General features: G+C 38.7%; 1 protein-coding gene across 1 annotated transcript in view; it reads left to right on the top strand.

The window, feature by feature from the left end:
* Positions 1 to 16,193, top strand: part of poln (polymerase (DNA directed) nu) — a 61,922-nt gene that overhangs the window by 12,108 nt on the left and 33,621 nt on the right. Inside the window, exons 8-16 of the mRNA XM_053495093.1 lie at positions 699 to 847; positions 4,224 to 4,292; positions 4,369 to 4,429; positions 4,745 to 4,809; positions 5,077 to 5,160; positions 5,248 to 5,343; positions 6,273 to 6,329; positions 6,480 to 6,533; positions 7,462 to 7,527. Coding sequence (XP_053351068.1) covers positions 699 to 847; positions 4,224 to 4,292; positions 4,369 to 4,429; positions 4,745 to 4,809; positions 5,077 to 5,160; positions 5,248 to 5,343; positions 6,273 to 6,329; positions 6,480 to 6,533; positions 7,462 to 7,527 — 701 coding nt within the window. The remainder of the gene's footprint in view (positions 1 to 698; positions 848 to 4,223; positions 4,293 to 4,368; positions 4,430 to 4,744; positions 4,810 to 5,076; positions 5,161 to 5,247; positions 5,344 to 6,272; positions 6,330 to 6,479; positions 6,534 to 7,461; positions 7,528 to 16,193) is intronic.

The raw sequence follows: 16,193 nt of genomic DNA, 5'->3' as shown, positions 1-16,193 counted from the left end.
TGAGATCTGTTGTGACTGAGATCCATCGTATAGTACCACTTATACCTCAAGATGTGCTCAAGATTCATGAAAAATTATGGATGATGTGTGAAATTTTAAATTTAATTTTCGCTGAAATATTCTCTCCATCATTATAACATTTCCTTACTTCAAAGATAACTTAATTTGAATAAGCCATAAACTCTTTGTATGTTTATAATCTCATGCCAGGCAACTGCAGTTCTCACTTCATTTGAAACATCAGTAAACATTTAAATAGTCCCTAATGTCTTAACAATTTAGTTGCCAGGATCCTCTGCCATTGTTATTCATCCCATATTCTTCTGTATTGTATACCTTTCCTTCCAGAATCTTTATTTATTTATTTATTTATTTATTTATTTACTGTAGAGTATGGTTTTATGCATTAGTAAAGTAAATAGACATAAATCAAAAGAAGCATCACGATTTACACATTACACACCTGTTAAACATATACAGCAAAAGGTTATAAACCTTAATGGGTTGTTTGCTTATCGCTAAAGGCTAGAATACACTGACGTAGCAGCATAATGTAATGTTCCTTATATTATTATTAATGAAGGGTAAAGATACTGTAATATATTGCATTGCATGTAGAAGAAAAAAGCCTTTACTGCAACAAGAAACTGCAACAGTTATTGAAGTCATGTTTTATCTGTGTACTTGTTTTCCCTCAGTGGCCAATTGTCAGGTGTTGGATCCCCAGATTGCTGCCTGGTTACTAGATCCTGCTGATTCTGCTTCCTGCTTTCAGGACCTTTTTAATAAGTACTGTACTCGGCCTACCTTACACACCCCAGCACAGGCTGAGCTCAGATACAAGAAGGTCAAAACAAGCATAACTGACATTTCACCACAACTTACACACCGTCTGATATTGCCAGAACACACACATGCTGATGGGAAGTTCTCAGACTTTTTTCAGTTTTCCACTTTTTGTTATTTAAATTTAGGCATTTGGCAAACGCTCTTATCCAGAGCCACTTACATTTTTTATCTCATTATAAATCTGAGCAGTTGAGGGCTAAGGCCCTTGCTCAAGGGCCCAACAGTGGCAACTTGGTGGTTGTGGGATTTGAACCTGGGATCTTTTGAACCGTAGTACAATGCCTTAACCACTAAGCTACCCCTGGCCAGTTATGCTTTGCACTCATCCTAAAAATGGATTAAAAAAAAATCCTTGTTTTTCCTCATCATTCTACACATACTACTTTATAATTACAAAGTAAAAACAGGTGTTTGGTGTGTTTTGACTATTTATAAAAATAAAGAATTAAATATCCCATTTATATAAATACTATATAACACTTGATTTGGGCTCTGCTGCATTTTGCACCTATCAGTTATCCTTAAGATGCTTCTACAAGCTTCTGGAGTCCCCCTGTGCTGCACCAACTTTGTTGAACATGATTAAGAAAGGCCCGCACTTGTCTGTATAAGGTGTATCCATAAATGGTCTATGACAGAGTGAAAGAGCTATGAGGTAGAGGGAATCATCTGTAGAACTGTGAGACAAAATTGTACCAGGACACAGATCTGGGGAGGGATACAGTACAGTTTCAGCAACATTGAATAGGTTAAAGAGCACGGTAGCGTCCAGTGGAAGAGATTTGATACAACCAACAGTCTAAACAGATTCATTGGGGATGCAAGGCCTTGGTCAGGGAGAGAACCAAGAACCCAAGGATCACTGTGAGAGAGCTTACAGAAGGACAGCCATCACTGCAGCACTCCACCAATCAGCCTCCTGTGGTAGGGCGGTGGGTCAGAAGGCATCAATAAAAGGCACATGACAGCCAGCTGGAATTACCCCTGCTAGAAAGGCCCTGAAGCATTCTCAGCCAATGAGTTTTCTGTAACTGGGAAATTAGTCAGTATAAAGTAGATTTTAGAAAAATAAAGAGCTAACCTAAAGGAAAACTTTGTTTAAAGGGCTGAGGTGACAGTTTACATTTCAGCAAGACAATGCCCTGAAGCACACCACCAGGAAAACACAGGAGTGGCACAGAACAACTTTGGGTAAAGTCCTAGAGTGGCCCTGAACTGGACCTAAACTCAATAGAGACTGAAAAATCGGCTGTGCACCAACGCTTCTTATCCAACCTGGTTCATCTTGAATGATTTTGCCAAGAAGGATAGAGGAAACTTGCAAAAGAAATGCGTGCCAAGCATGTAGTATCATTCACAAGCAGATGTGAGGCTTTCATTGCTGCCAAAGGTGATTTGACCAAGTACTAAGTGATGAGACATAACGTATGAATACTTATGTATATTTTATTCTTTATTTGTTTTTATGAACTGCAAAATGTTTTAAATGTGTTTACTTTGTTGCTGTTTGTGTGTATAATGATAACAAAAAAGATGAGTGTGAAACATAATGTATATTAAATTTAAGTTACCGAAGGCACCAAATCTAGTTAAACGTTTTAAACAGTTATTCGATTTTCTCCATATTTAGATTTGATAAGTTAAAAGTCATTACCATGTCACTAATATAACTTTTGCCTTCAATATTTGTCATACAGATTAAACCCAAAACAAATGATTGTCTTCTGTTGGAATAAACAGCTTCTTAGTCAGAAAAGCTGAAAGAGGCCTTTCCATCACCAAATAAGTTCAGACTTATCAACTGAATTTTAATCAATAATGCCATATTAACCTAAACTAATTTTCTTTAAAAAGCCTAACCTTCATGTTGTATTTTTGTTCCAAATTCTACCTCATTATTATTTTTCCCTTCCTAAGTCCAATTATGGTCTTTTTAAAAATAATTGTGGCTAGGTGGCACATTTTGGTGTGTCTCAATTTCAGGTGTGAGACAAACTCCACACCTGACTGACATGGCGAGCCACAAACCACAACTTTAAAACAGTCACTCTTTTTGCCAAGCTAAAAAAAAATCCCACCAACCTAACCACAATGTAGCCTTCATACAGCCATTACTTACAATTTGTTCTACAGGCTAGAGGGTCAACGCACATAATCCTTTCGACCTGAAAATAAACAGGTTTTTCATAGCGCTATTCATGCCCAGTGTAACTGGATGATGTAAGCTTGGACCTTCATAAAGGATTAAACGATTATATAAATACCTGGTATTAAACATTCTGTAAACTGTTTCCAGTACATTTTTTTTCTTAGTTGTCTGAATGTCCAGAACATTCCAGCACAACAGCTCTGCCTTGAGGCTCAGCTTGTGCCTTTCATGTCTGTTTATCTAAAGTTCAACATCCAGCACCTCCTGCAACCCACAGTGTTGTATTTGTTCTCATCAGTTGAATATCTGATACGACCTTTGAAAAATAACTATATATTAAACAGGTGTTTAGAACGGGGAGCTAGAAGAGGTGCTTGTTCCATCGAGCAGTGGTTGTTCAATTATTAATTGAAGGTCAAGAGTTCAAGCCGCAGGACCAACAAGCCAACACTGTCGGGCCTTTGAGCAAAGTCGTTAGCCTTCTTTGCGCCAAGGTCGCTATATTATGACTGACCCAGCACACTGACACCAAATTCCTAACAACGTGAAGAAAAGTTGTTCACTGTGCTTTAAGTTATGTGTTACAAATAGAGGCTTTGGCTTCTGAAACGTCATTTTTGTTTCATATCTGCAGCTGATCTGATTCAAATTTTACAGTAAATAATGTTTTTAAACAGCTATAAGGTTTGATCAAATTTGGGTTGAGATCATATCACATTGTCACCTGATTAAATGAAACAAAAAGGTGAATGCACCAGTGTTTGACTAAACACTGCATGTGAAGGGTGTTAATCATTTTAAAGGGGTCCTATTATACAAAATTTACCTTGTGATAATTTTTGGACAATAAAGCTGACAGGCTAAAAATTATAATAATAATAATCAAATGGTATTATGTCATCTCAAGCAAGTAAAACAAGAGGGAGACAATTTGCATAACCCTTCCTCTGCCTCAGCTTGTTGTTTTAGGGAAAGGCCCATTTCTGATTGGCTAGAAAAATGCACTTCTGCAAAGGTGTGTGAAGGAAGATGTAGCTCATTTGCATAAAGGTACCGACACCGAAATGGTGTTTGAAACAGAGGGAATAAAATGGATGATTCGAGAGGTGAAACATTGAGACACATTTTGTTAGGCCTCTTAGACGTGTTAACTTGTTAAAAACGAGGATTATATGAAGAATTTTTTTCTCTGAACAGTATTCCCTGTCTTCAAAATTTAATTTAGGCAAGCCATGTAATCTCCAGCCTGTCTCACCTACACAGGGTGATGGTGGAGCTCCGGAACAAGTTGGAGGTACATTCCTTTGACCCTTAATATAAGCTTTATTTAAAAACCCTGCACTGACAGTTGTACCATTGCCCTCCTATAGACACAGGGTCTGTGGCAGCTCTACTTCTGCATGGAACAGAAGACGATTCCCATTTTAGCAGGTAAACCGTTAAACGACAGGAAACGTCAAATATCATTTTAAATTGGGCTAAAAGATGCACTCTGTTTGTAGTCTGTAAGGTTTTTACAACTTCAATACCTCTAATTTTAGATCTGGGGAACATAAGGGTGCATATGAGTCATCACTATTACGATCTGATGCATTTATCTTCATTGATTATTATATCCTGTATGGAAGGCATTGAACATGGGAGATATACTGCATACTTAATTACTCTGAGTAGATGGTAGCTTAAGTCTAGTTTACCTAGGTGCCTCTCTCTCTCTCTCTCTCTCTCTCTCTCTTTCTCTCCTAGCTATGGAGAGTCATAGGATCCATGTGGACAGAGATGCCTTAAAGAGGACATCAGAGATGCTTGGAGTAAGTGTGTATGTGTGAGAGAGAGAGACAGTCTGGTGGTGCCTGTTCATGCTATTTAAAAAAATGCCAGGTAAGAGCTTATATCTAGCACATTATGAGGAATGTTCTCAGAGAAACAGTTTGCCCTGTAGATTTAATATTGATGCCAGGACCTGCTACTTCTGGCACTTACCTGTTCACCGAGTACAGTGTGACCTGCCTCCCTCTTTCTGCTTCTAAAATTATCCACTCCATATCTCTCTTTCTTTCCCCCTCTCTCTTTTTTAGAATAAGATAAAGCATTTGGAGCAGGAGGCTCATCAGACAGCCGGTCAGAAGTTCCTGGTGTCTAGCAGTTCTCAGCTTCGACTGGTCAGGGTTCACATTTGTGATGTTCAGTGACAGCAATGCAGAACGATGCTCCTGTATTCACACGGTAATACCACTTCCTGTTGTCAGGTTCTGTTCGAGAAACTCCGCCTGCATGATCGCTGTGAGAATAAGAAGCTACCCAAAACCATGCTCAAACAGCAGCAGTCCACCTCAGAGGCTGTGGTATACACACACACACACACACACACACACACACACACACACACACATATATATAATCTACAACCTGGGGTTTACTTTCACAGCTCATAGACAAACAACCTGTTATGACTGTGTTTGCTTCTTTGTGCGACGTCTCAATACAGTATCCACAAACAGTCTTTAGATCACATTACCCAAATCATTTTTGATTATGATTTTATTTATAAAATAGCACAACCGTGATATTTTCCTGCAGTGGTTCATTTAATCAGACTGCAAATGCACACAATATTTTTTGCTCTCTGTGAAGAGTGGGGAGATAATGTGATGCAACGCACAGCAACCAAATGTTCGCATTTGAATGCTTAATGTTCACATGAAGTTAATTTAGGAAGCGGGGAAAAAAAAATTCCATTGCAAAAAGCAATATTTGCTTGAAAAATTGCAGCGATGTCTAAAGGCTAAAGATTTGATTATCAAGCCTCATCATGCAGAATAAATTTTGTCTGGAAATGCCCATGTTGTTCACTTGGTTATTTGGGCTCTACAGTAGAAGTTTTTGTGGCAATGTCTGTTGTGCTTTGATATTTTCATTAAAAACAATCCAATGACTGTCAGTGATAGCTTAAATTTAAAAAAGCCGCTTTAGATGGACCTGTTGGAAGTTGCACCATGATTTTCTTGCTCACAAGTGACTTTAAATATGCTGATCCGTTAATCCTTAAATATTCAATGTGCCTTCCCATAGGCTAAATTGTACATTTTAGTTTTAGCTTCAGGCTCAAGATCTTGGCGATGCGCCTCTTCAGTTGTCATGAAAGACTTTCCAGTCACCCTAGGAGCTCACTTTGTTTATCTTTAGGCGCACATATGAGTAATGAATGACATGTTGTTGACATATGTTGTTGACATATGATTTCCTTTGTATCCCTTTGCTTTGCCTATTTCAGCTCTTACAACTACAGGACCTGCACCCTCTTCCCAGAATCATTCTGGAATACAGGCAGGTGTGTGTGTGTGAACCATTAACAGAAAGTATGTGTGATAACCATTAACAGAAAGTATGTGTTTGTTTAGGCCTGCAGCTCTGTTTTAATTCCTTTTTCATGAAACCACCTCCAGTCTGTATGTGTGTAGCCTTTTTGTTTTGTCCCTAGGTTCACAAGATCAAGTCTACATTTCTGGATGGGATTCTGTCATGTATGACAAAGGTAGTCCAACTGATGATGTTTTAGTTGGCAATGTTTCAGTTGCATGTTGATCGCTATTACGGGTTAGGTTTCTGATTAAAAGTCCCTTGTGTTCTGTCTAAGCACTAAAACTAAAAGACTACATCCCAGGAAAACTGTCGCTGCAACAAACCCACTTCACTTCTTATACATATACTTATTGTAGTTCTAATTTTGCAAAAAATAATGTCACTATTAATAGTTATATGTCCTATTAAGAGGTGGCTCAGTGGGGTAGTCGTTAGCACTGTGGCTAAACAAGAATTTAGTCCTCCAGCTTGTGCCCCGAGTTCCCTGGGACAGACTTCAGGCCCCTCTGCGTCTCTACACAGGACAATCAGCATGCAAAATGGTTTAAAAGAAATCACATTCAGTGTTATCAGATACTGGTTGTAAATCCTAAGCCAGAATTTTTATTACATTTAATGGACGCACGATAGTGATGCGCGGGTCGGGTATTTTGATGACCCGCGGGTCCTGCTTTTATAAAATTATTTGGCCCGCCCCAGCCCGCCCCATGTGACTGGCAGCGGTAGCTGCTTGACGCTCTATCAAAGAACTTAATAAAATATGAAAATAGATATTCCCATATATTTAATATAGGCTATAGGGAATTGCACGCAACATTAATGGATTTTTTATTTAATTTAGTTTTTAATGACCCTCCCCAACCCGCCCCGTGGGTTACCAGACGACCTGCGCATCACTAGCGCACGCACAAGCAACATGGCCAACTTCATGGCCAACAGTAATAATAATAAAAAAATATATTAATGTGCCCTTCTGATAAATCGAGTCCTTCCTGGCTCTAAAGAAATCTTTATTCTACTATTAAAGTATTAATATATAATTCACTTTCTATTTTTATTATTTTTTTGCCTGACATTGTTTTTTCTTTTTTGTCGATCAGTCGTTCATCTCCTCCACATGGAATCAGACGAGTACTGTGAGTGGTCGACTGTCGGCCAAACATCCAGTGAGTGTACCCCCCCATCCTCTTTAAAACATTTCTCTTACCACATCCTTGCCCTTTCTTTTTAATCGATTTTTTTTCTTTATTCACCTTCATTATTTACCGTCTCCCTGCGATTTTGTTTTTTCTCAGCCCCAAGTTTTAAATTATCTTTGTCTTTTTGCAGTAAACAAATGTTCCAGTAATGAGACAAAACATGACTGTATATACAGTAACCGAGTTGTCACATACTGTACCCAATAGACATTGTTTGCATTGTTTTACAGGGAGTGAAAAAAAAGATTAACCAGTGGGTTAAGTAAGGGTTAATTCATTTATTTAACCCTTTTCTTCTTCTTTTTCTTTCTTTCTTTCTTTCTTTCTTTCTACGCACTGTGTAAGACAGTCTTTGTATGCTGTTGCATTACAAATAGTTTTTACTGTAGCTAAGAGATCTAAACCTGTTCCAACATGACAATGTCCATGTGCACAAAGCAAGCGTTCTAAAGACAAAAATAGGGTAGAAGGAAACCTCACGAGAACGCTCTTGTGGACGAATGATCACAAATTCCCACAACCACACTACAATAACATCCAACAGAAATATCTCTCAGATGTGTAGAGTTGATAAGAGCAAAGCAGGACTAAATGTGAAATGGGATGTTCAGCAAGTAAACATGGGTTTGACAGTCACGTGTCTACAAACTTTAGGTTATATAGTATTGATGGGTGGAGCAAAGGTTAAAAATTAGGTTACAATTCAGGCATAACATTACAAAACTATATACAAGTCTAGAGAAACAGCCCACAAATATAGTATTACAAGAAAGTGTGTGTTGTAAAGGCTTTAGTTATAATAACGAAGATAATGAATTTTGAATAGTCAGAAACGGTTTCTACTGAAATATGTAGTAACACACTGCAGAGGAGACAAAAGTGAGAAGAGATTCAATAAGAGGTGTGTGTGTGTGTGTGTGTGTGTGTGTGTGTGTGTGTGTGTGTGTGTGTGTGTGTGTGTGTGTGTGTGAGAGAGAGAGAGAGAGAGAGAGAATAGAACTGATGTGCGGGACTGTGGTGTGCTTTATATGGACACACACCAGTTCAAAACATGCCTATATTTATTGTGTGTGTATATATAGGTGTGTGTGTGTGTTGCAGATAAATAATTGAGACCCTGCAGGTGTTTTAGTCAGCACAGCTTTTTCTTTATAGTGCAATAATTTTTACAGAACAGCAGCTAAGTTCACTTGTTCTCTGTATCTCTGGTCATGCGCGCACACACACACACACACACATGCACACGCGCGCACACATATGCTGAATGTGCTTTGACACTGAGTGGCGGTGGTTATGCGGTGGGTCTTATTTGGTCTGAACCCTCTCCCTGTATTGCCCAGTGTTTTTCTGCCTCCCGTCAGCTCATCACTTTTATTACCTTCCCAGTCGCTCAGCTTTTATGAGCTCCCTCACACTTTCAGTGTTCGCATAACTGCGGTGTTTGATTTATGGCCTCAATTTGTAATCCAAAGCCCCTTGTCATTGTGGTGATCTGTGGATTTTGCAATTCTTTCCTTTTTACACTCATGATCAACAGTGATGTAAATGGGATTCAAAACCTTAGTATTTTAACCTGCTTCATTCGGTTTTATCCAACTTACCTTTATTGTAAATTCCTTTCTCTAAAGGAGTCATGACAGCCTTTTACTAAAATATCTGCATAGTTTGCGGAATGATCCTACTCTCATGTGGCTGTCCAGGGGGAGAGCTTTTCTATGTGTGCGTGTGTGTGTGCATGTGTGGGGAAGTGAGTGGATCAATAGCTCATCTCACCATCATTGTACAATCAAGGATTTGGCAGGGTAAGACCGACTCTTGTACGTGTGTCTCTCACTAACACACGGAGCTGGAGAGTCAAATGTCCCCCGAAAGCTCTCTTTGTTTTTTTTGTTTTTTGTTTTTTTGCTGAATGAATGCAATATTTTCATTCCACTCTGCAGTATGGTGTTTATGTTTCTTTAATGTTTAAATTGGTTTTGTTTGCTGGGGTTTAATCAATGCTACTTTACATTCTGTAAAAAAAGAGAATTTATTTACTGAATTGCAATGAGATCTGGTTTTGTTGTAATCCAAAACAAAAGTTATGAACAGACTGCAATTCTACTTTTGGTTTAATCACAGAAGTAGCTCATGTGTATTGTACAAAAAATAGACACTGCAGTGCGCCAGATACCAATCTTTACAATCATACAGTATACAATATTTGCGGGAGAAATGATTATTCCTGATGGTGAATAATTCTATTTTCGGAAAATCCTCAACAAAACAGTTCACAGTCCAATACAGTGGAAAGCAGCTCTGAGACAAAATGCTGTCCGGAATTCTCCTCACGGTTTAAAAGCGCAGAGACAACAGTGTTAGATTTCACGTGCGAGTTTAATTTCCTTCGGCGTGATTCTGGTTATTGGCCACATGGCAGTGTGGGGAAAAGGGGACAGATTTAGTTAAGTGAATTGGTATGCTTTATATTGTATATTCGTGTCGAAGGCGTACAAGAGTCACTTTGTCTGACCAAACAGACAAATTAGACTTATGATCATGATCCAGGGATGAAACTCATTCTCAATTATGGAAACTACCTGTATCCAGCAAAAAAAAAAAAATAAACAAATTTAATCATTTTTATTTACACCATAGTGGAGGTTTTCCTGGTTGATGGTAATGGTAAACTGTAAAGTCCTTATACACACACCACTCTTTTTGGAGACTTTTGCTTCATCTCCATTTCTATCTAGCATCTTAGCTGGGGAAAAAAAAACATAAACAGGAAAATACAGCTGTAGATATACTGTAGCAGCATTGTATAAACCAAAATTTGTTCCAAATACTGTACACACATAACAGGCAGTATATACTTGCATATAGACCAAATAAATGTGGGCCTTGTTGTGGAACAGATAATTTTCTTGCAGGTTTATTTAAAGCATCGAGTGTGTAATGCAGCGGCAAAGCCTTTAGACATGGCAGCACACATAAAATTCCTAAGAAACCGGTGTTTTTCTGTCACCAGCTGTATCATTTGTCTGTCAGTTAAAAGGGAAGAAACTTTTTCACAGTCATGATGAGCATGCCATTTAGATGAAACACACACAGATAAAACATCTGAAAGCTGTATTTTAATTTCTCTTACCACAGAGCAACAAACTTACATGAGGCATTTCTACCAAAGTGCCAGACAGATTATTTTTTTTTATATTAATAGCTTTCTTAAATTGCTCTAATAATTAAAAAAAAAAAACTGGAAATGAAATTCTTACAGAATATTAGAAAGAAAAATAAGTGTAAAGTTTGTGCCAGTGCCCGAAGCTTCTTGTGGCCTTCATTAATTAACCTTTAACATTGAGAGAGTGGGAAAATGATCTTTTATACTTATTTACTGTATAATTAAACAGACATAAAATGAAAGTTTAAACCAAAACAGCAAAGAATAACTAAACTAGTATTTGTCCGTTATTTTAACTTTGCAAACAACTGTTACGACCTCTAGAGGTTGATCATAACAGATAAATTATGAGTAAGGTGATGGATAGAAAATAACTACCACTAAGATAGATAGATAGATATCAATCTGATATTTATTTGGTTAATCAGGGATAAATCTTCAGGGGTAGACCACGCCAAAATAACAAACAAAAAAAAACTCCTGTTTGAACCTCTGTCTTACCTTTGATGAGAGGGAAAAGAAGTTAAAATAAATACAAACAACTTCCCTAACTCCCTAAAGATAAACAGAGTGAAAAAATGTACAAAAAACAAAATTGGCATCTAACCCCCTACTTCCCTTTAAGTTAGGTGAATGAGTGATGTATAATAGATATTCACAATAATTTACAATAGTTGACAACGATAATAACAAAAGCAAATTCTGCAACACAATATACAAAAGGTACTAGGTGAAACAAAGTCACAAGAAACGAAGTAGCAAGAAACAAACACAGCAGAAAGTCTACATCAGAAGCAATGGCACAAGATGATTTGTTTACTTATCATAAGTAATTTTATTGTATTTTAGTTCTATAACATCTTCCATAACACTGCTGAATCCAATTTAATGAGACATAAAGACATAAACCTAACTGTGGTAACAGCTTTATATACTGGGACTTGTTTGTCTGGCATGATTTCTGGAGCAAAGAGATTAGGAGCAAGTCATTTAAAACCAGAGGCTCATCTGGACTTATTTGTCTAGGACATCCCACTGCAAAGATGCCACTGCTATTATCAAACACAGTTACGATGAAGGGGTGTACTTGGTCTGCAACAATGTGCCAAAGAAACATCCACATGAAAGGAGCCTCAAGATTTTACACTGCGCACATAAGATTGAAAAATCTTAAAACGCATGGCAAAAAATTAAGAAGAAAAAGTAAACGCATGGCAAGTTGAAAAAAAAACGGTACAAGGGGAATCGGACACTTCAGACAACGTTGCACAAAAATTCAGCAAATGTAGAATGTAAATCGTGCACTCTTCTGGCACAGCCGGTGGTTGTCTTTGTCAGTCTGATTTAATTATGTGGCTCGGAGCAAAGCTCTATGTGGTGCTTATTTGCACTAGTTATTCTGTAGTGTGAGTCATTCTCAGGACTTCCTAAGAACTGCTAGACACTCTGTATTAAACTGCATATTGTCTACAGTGATCTCTCCACACTTCTCCTCTCAAGCCTGAATTATAGCTTTTAAAATTCCCCGTGGATGTTTGCTGTGCAGTGGAGAAATGTTCACACTTTATTTTACATAATGGTACGGTTCTCAGATTCTTGGAAACAAATTAGATGAAGGTGTGTTGTCTTCCCGAACCCTCACCATCAGTTTGTTTGTGGGAAAAAATGGGCTATTTCTTATATTATGTTATTTGTAGATTTCTGCAGTCACTTTATACGTTTTGTATGTCAGTTAATTAAAACGTTTATATTTTTTTTTTTGTGTGTTTGCATTCTAGTGATGCATCATTAACTCTGTTTAGTTTAAATAAGTCGGTTAACATACATCTGCAAGCTTTTTTACGGAATTACACCCCCCTTCTCATCCTGCTATGTCCTTACATTCCCACACTCGCTCATTGTTACAAAAATCATTTCTCTTACACACACACACAACCATATGCAGACTCCAGAATTCCTGTACAAGCCTTTTACTTTGCTTTGTCTCCAGCTGAAAAGTCGGTGCAGTCCTTTTCCCGCTGTCAGCTCCCGACTGGTTGTATAATACAATAAATAGAGGCCTGTGAAACCCTTTCTACACGACATCATCAGCACTCACATTAATAGTGAATCTCACTGCAGTCAGCAGCACATAGTAAGGTCTGTCTGAATGGCAGTAGGGTGGCTACGTACGTGTCTGCAAAGTAAGAATATGTGACTGAAAAAAGACTCAGCACAACCTTTGTAGCCTAGTTTTGCTCCTGATTGATTTTGTTTAAAGCTAGTTTAAAACTTCTCGAACAGTATTAGAGTTTTTGTATGGTCGCTTTTCCTGACATAAATCTTCAGAGAAAGTTTGACTTACAGACTAAAAGCAATTTCCTCTTTCTTTCTACACAGTAAACATTGTTTAAATTGTAAGTGGTTGTGGTCCTGCTCATTAAATCCTTTCATTCTTCTAGCAGTTTGAGGTCTGAGGTTAAACACATACTTGGACTGTTCTTTCTTTGAGCTCCAATAAATGTCAGAGCTTGTGTGAGTGCCAATATTTTATTCTTTCCTCCTGACATTTGTAATGAATTTAAATACATAGTACTAACCAGGGGTGTAGGGCATGGTGGCTTAGGGTTTGTGTTCGAGCTCAGGTCTGTGTGCATGGAGTGTGCACGTCTCCCCGTGCTTGGTGCGTTTCCTCCAGGTGCTTGGATTTCCTCCAACAGTCAAAAGACATGCAGGCTAATTGGCGTTCCCATAGTGTGTGAATGAGCGTGTGTGTGCATGTGTGTATCTACTGGGACAGACTCCAGGCCCCCTGCGAGCAGCTCGTATACAGAATAAAATGGTATAGACTGTGTCTGTTTGTGTGTGTGAGCTTGTGTCCTGCGATGGATTGCTACCCTGTACAGGTTGTACCTCGCCTCTCACCCTGAGTCAGAGGATACGTGCTGTAGAGAAAAAGTGAGTGCATTAACTAGTGAATGCACTTTAAATCTTCTTAAAAATTTTGTTAATTCAGAAGATATTTGTACACCCACCACTGAAAGAGGTAGTCAAAAAATTTAGGTCCAAAAACTTGGGTTTTTTAATAGTTTCTTACTTTTCTCTCACAGAGAATCTCAGACTTTATAGCAAGTTTGTTTTTGTTTAAACCCATGTAGCACACATTAATGTTTTGGCTGCTGGATGTTTGTGGAGAATAATAAACAGGAGGGCTGGATTATATACATATAAAATACCAAAAATAAATAAATAAAACTCTATAAGCCAATTGACATATAAATGTATAAAGATTGACAATTACGCAGACGGTTTATATTATAACTGACGAATCTGAAAGCCCCGTCCATTCTGTAAATTTCACTCTAGCTACTACAACTGCCAGTGCCCAGTATTCAGGAAGCATTCAGTAAGAATAGCTGCTTGTTCCTGGCAGAGCAAAGCTGTCAGAGTATTAATAAACCACAGAAGCAGACTGGCTGCCACAGCGCCTGTAAGAGTGTAAAACAATAGAGAGAAATCAGGACAGCGTACTCTATATCTCAGTATCGGGCCTCTGTTCAAAGTCATAGAGGTGCTTTAGTGCTCGTTCCTGCCGGTCTTTTACTCTGCGTGTGTGCGGCAGTCGTCCATGTTTTATTCACTGTTGTTCGATTTGATTAGTTATAAAACAACAGCCAGCAGTGTTTAATTGGGTTTTCTGGTGCGGTTCTGAGCTTTTGTGCTTTGTTAAGCAGCACAAACAACAGCAGATGAGCACTAATTGCAGGATAAGACAGAAATGGCAACAGAATGCTAATGAGTCAGTAAGTAAGTTAATTAGACTGGGAAAAGGTAGGTATGCTGTATGTAGGTGCTGCTGACATCTCAAAAATTCTTGAGGTGTAGCGACAGGGCTTAATATTACACTGATTATTAACTATTCACTTGATTTTCTTAAAATTTACAGTGAAAAAAAAGGGGTGGAATTTCAGTGTCCATGTACAAATTATACACCTGTAAGTGGAGACATGCTGAAGTGGCTTTGCTCAGAGAGGTAACTAAAAGGCTAATTAGAGCAGTAAAATATTTCCTGCACATTTATTATAGTTTTGTGGGGTTTGGTATTTTGTGGTCTATCTCAGAAATTTGATAGACGTGAACAAAAATCAGCATAAAATCCCCCGCAGCAAGCATGACAGCAGCAGCAAACATGTCATTCAGCTGTCTCTTCCCTTTTGCTGCTGTTTTCTAGCATAAATGTGAAATCATGGTTAAAGTCATCTTGAGGTTGATGGTCTGCTGGCTTAACCTGTTGCTTTACATAACTAATACATACAGTACATTACTATAACAATGTGGGGATTTGTTTGAGAGTATGTGAGCACATGTGACTTACATAATTTGTGTGTTTACAAGAAATCATAAAAAAAGTCCGGTTTGCCCAGCAGCGTTAATGATGGAGTCTCAGTGCAGGTCGCTTGACCATCTTTTGTTTGGATTAGCTAAAATGTTAACACTGAGATTTAGATTAAAACCATAAAACCATAAACACTGATTTAAAGTGAAGTGTGGTGTGTGGTGTGGTGTGGTGTGGTGTGTGTGTGTGTGTGAGAGAATCTGCCACTTCTCTAATTCACCCAGAGAAAAAGCACAGGCAGCATGTTTTAGTGTTGTCATGCCAACCTGGTACCACTATGGGATGGCAATACAGCTCGCCCATCGCCAGGAGGATCGAGGGATGCCGTTGCCATAGCGGCGGCTTAGATAGCGAGAGAGTGCAGCGAGTGGGTAATTAGGTTTGAAATGTGTCGGGAAGAAGGAAGGTGTTATTTTGATCAAAGATAGCAGCAGGGATGGAAATACATTCTTTTGTCTCTGAGACTGGGGCAGGCCCATGGCATGGCACCACTTTGTTTTTACTGTCACTTTATGTGATTAAGGCTGAATTTGCATTTGGATGATTGAACTCCAGTTGTGAGACTCTGTAGGGCTTCGAAACGCTGAGATAGATGACTTCTATAGACCATATAGATCATATCTAATTGGATCACGACGTCACTTGTAAATGCTTTCATCCGGCCACAGTCTCGGCTCGTTTGCTCAGCTGAGCAGGATGCAGTGCTGCTGATGAAGCCGAGGTCGTGGCCTCTATCCCCGTAAGGATCATTTTAGGCCAGTGGTGGCTCAGTGGGTTGGGGTTTTGGGTAACTGTTCAAACCCCACAATTGTTAAGCTGATCCTGTTGGGCTTCTGAGCAAGACCTTTTACTCTCACTACTCCAGGGGCGCCGTATCTGACCACAGTTTACTAACAAGAAGAAAAGATTTTCACCGTATTGTAAATTATGTGCATTAAAAAGGGCAGCATTTAGCAGACGCCCAGCAGCATTTAGCAGACAATTTTTGTAACCATCTAATTCATGAGGCAGTGGTGGCTCAGTGTGTTAAGGCTCTGAGATACCGAGCAGAAGGTCGGCGGTTCGAGTGCCAGCTCAGCCAGGTTGCCGCTGTTG

This window comes from Clarias gariepinus, chromosome 1 (genome assembly GCF_024256425.1).
Source record: "Clarias gariepinus isolate MV-2021 ecotype Netherlands chromosome 1, CGAR_prim_01v2, whole genome shotgun sequence".
NCBI classification, from domain to species: Eukaryota; Metazoa; Chordata; class Actinopteri; order Siluriformes; family Clariidae; genus Clarias; species Clarias gariepinus.
The sequence above is the reverse complement of the archived record's forward strand: the minus strand, read 5'-3'. Positions and strand labels throughout refer to the sequence as shown.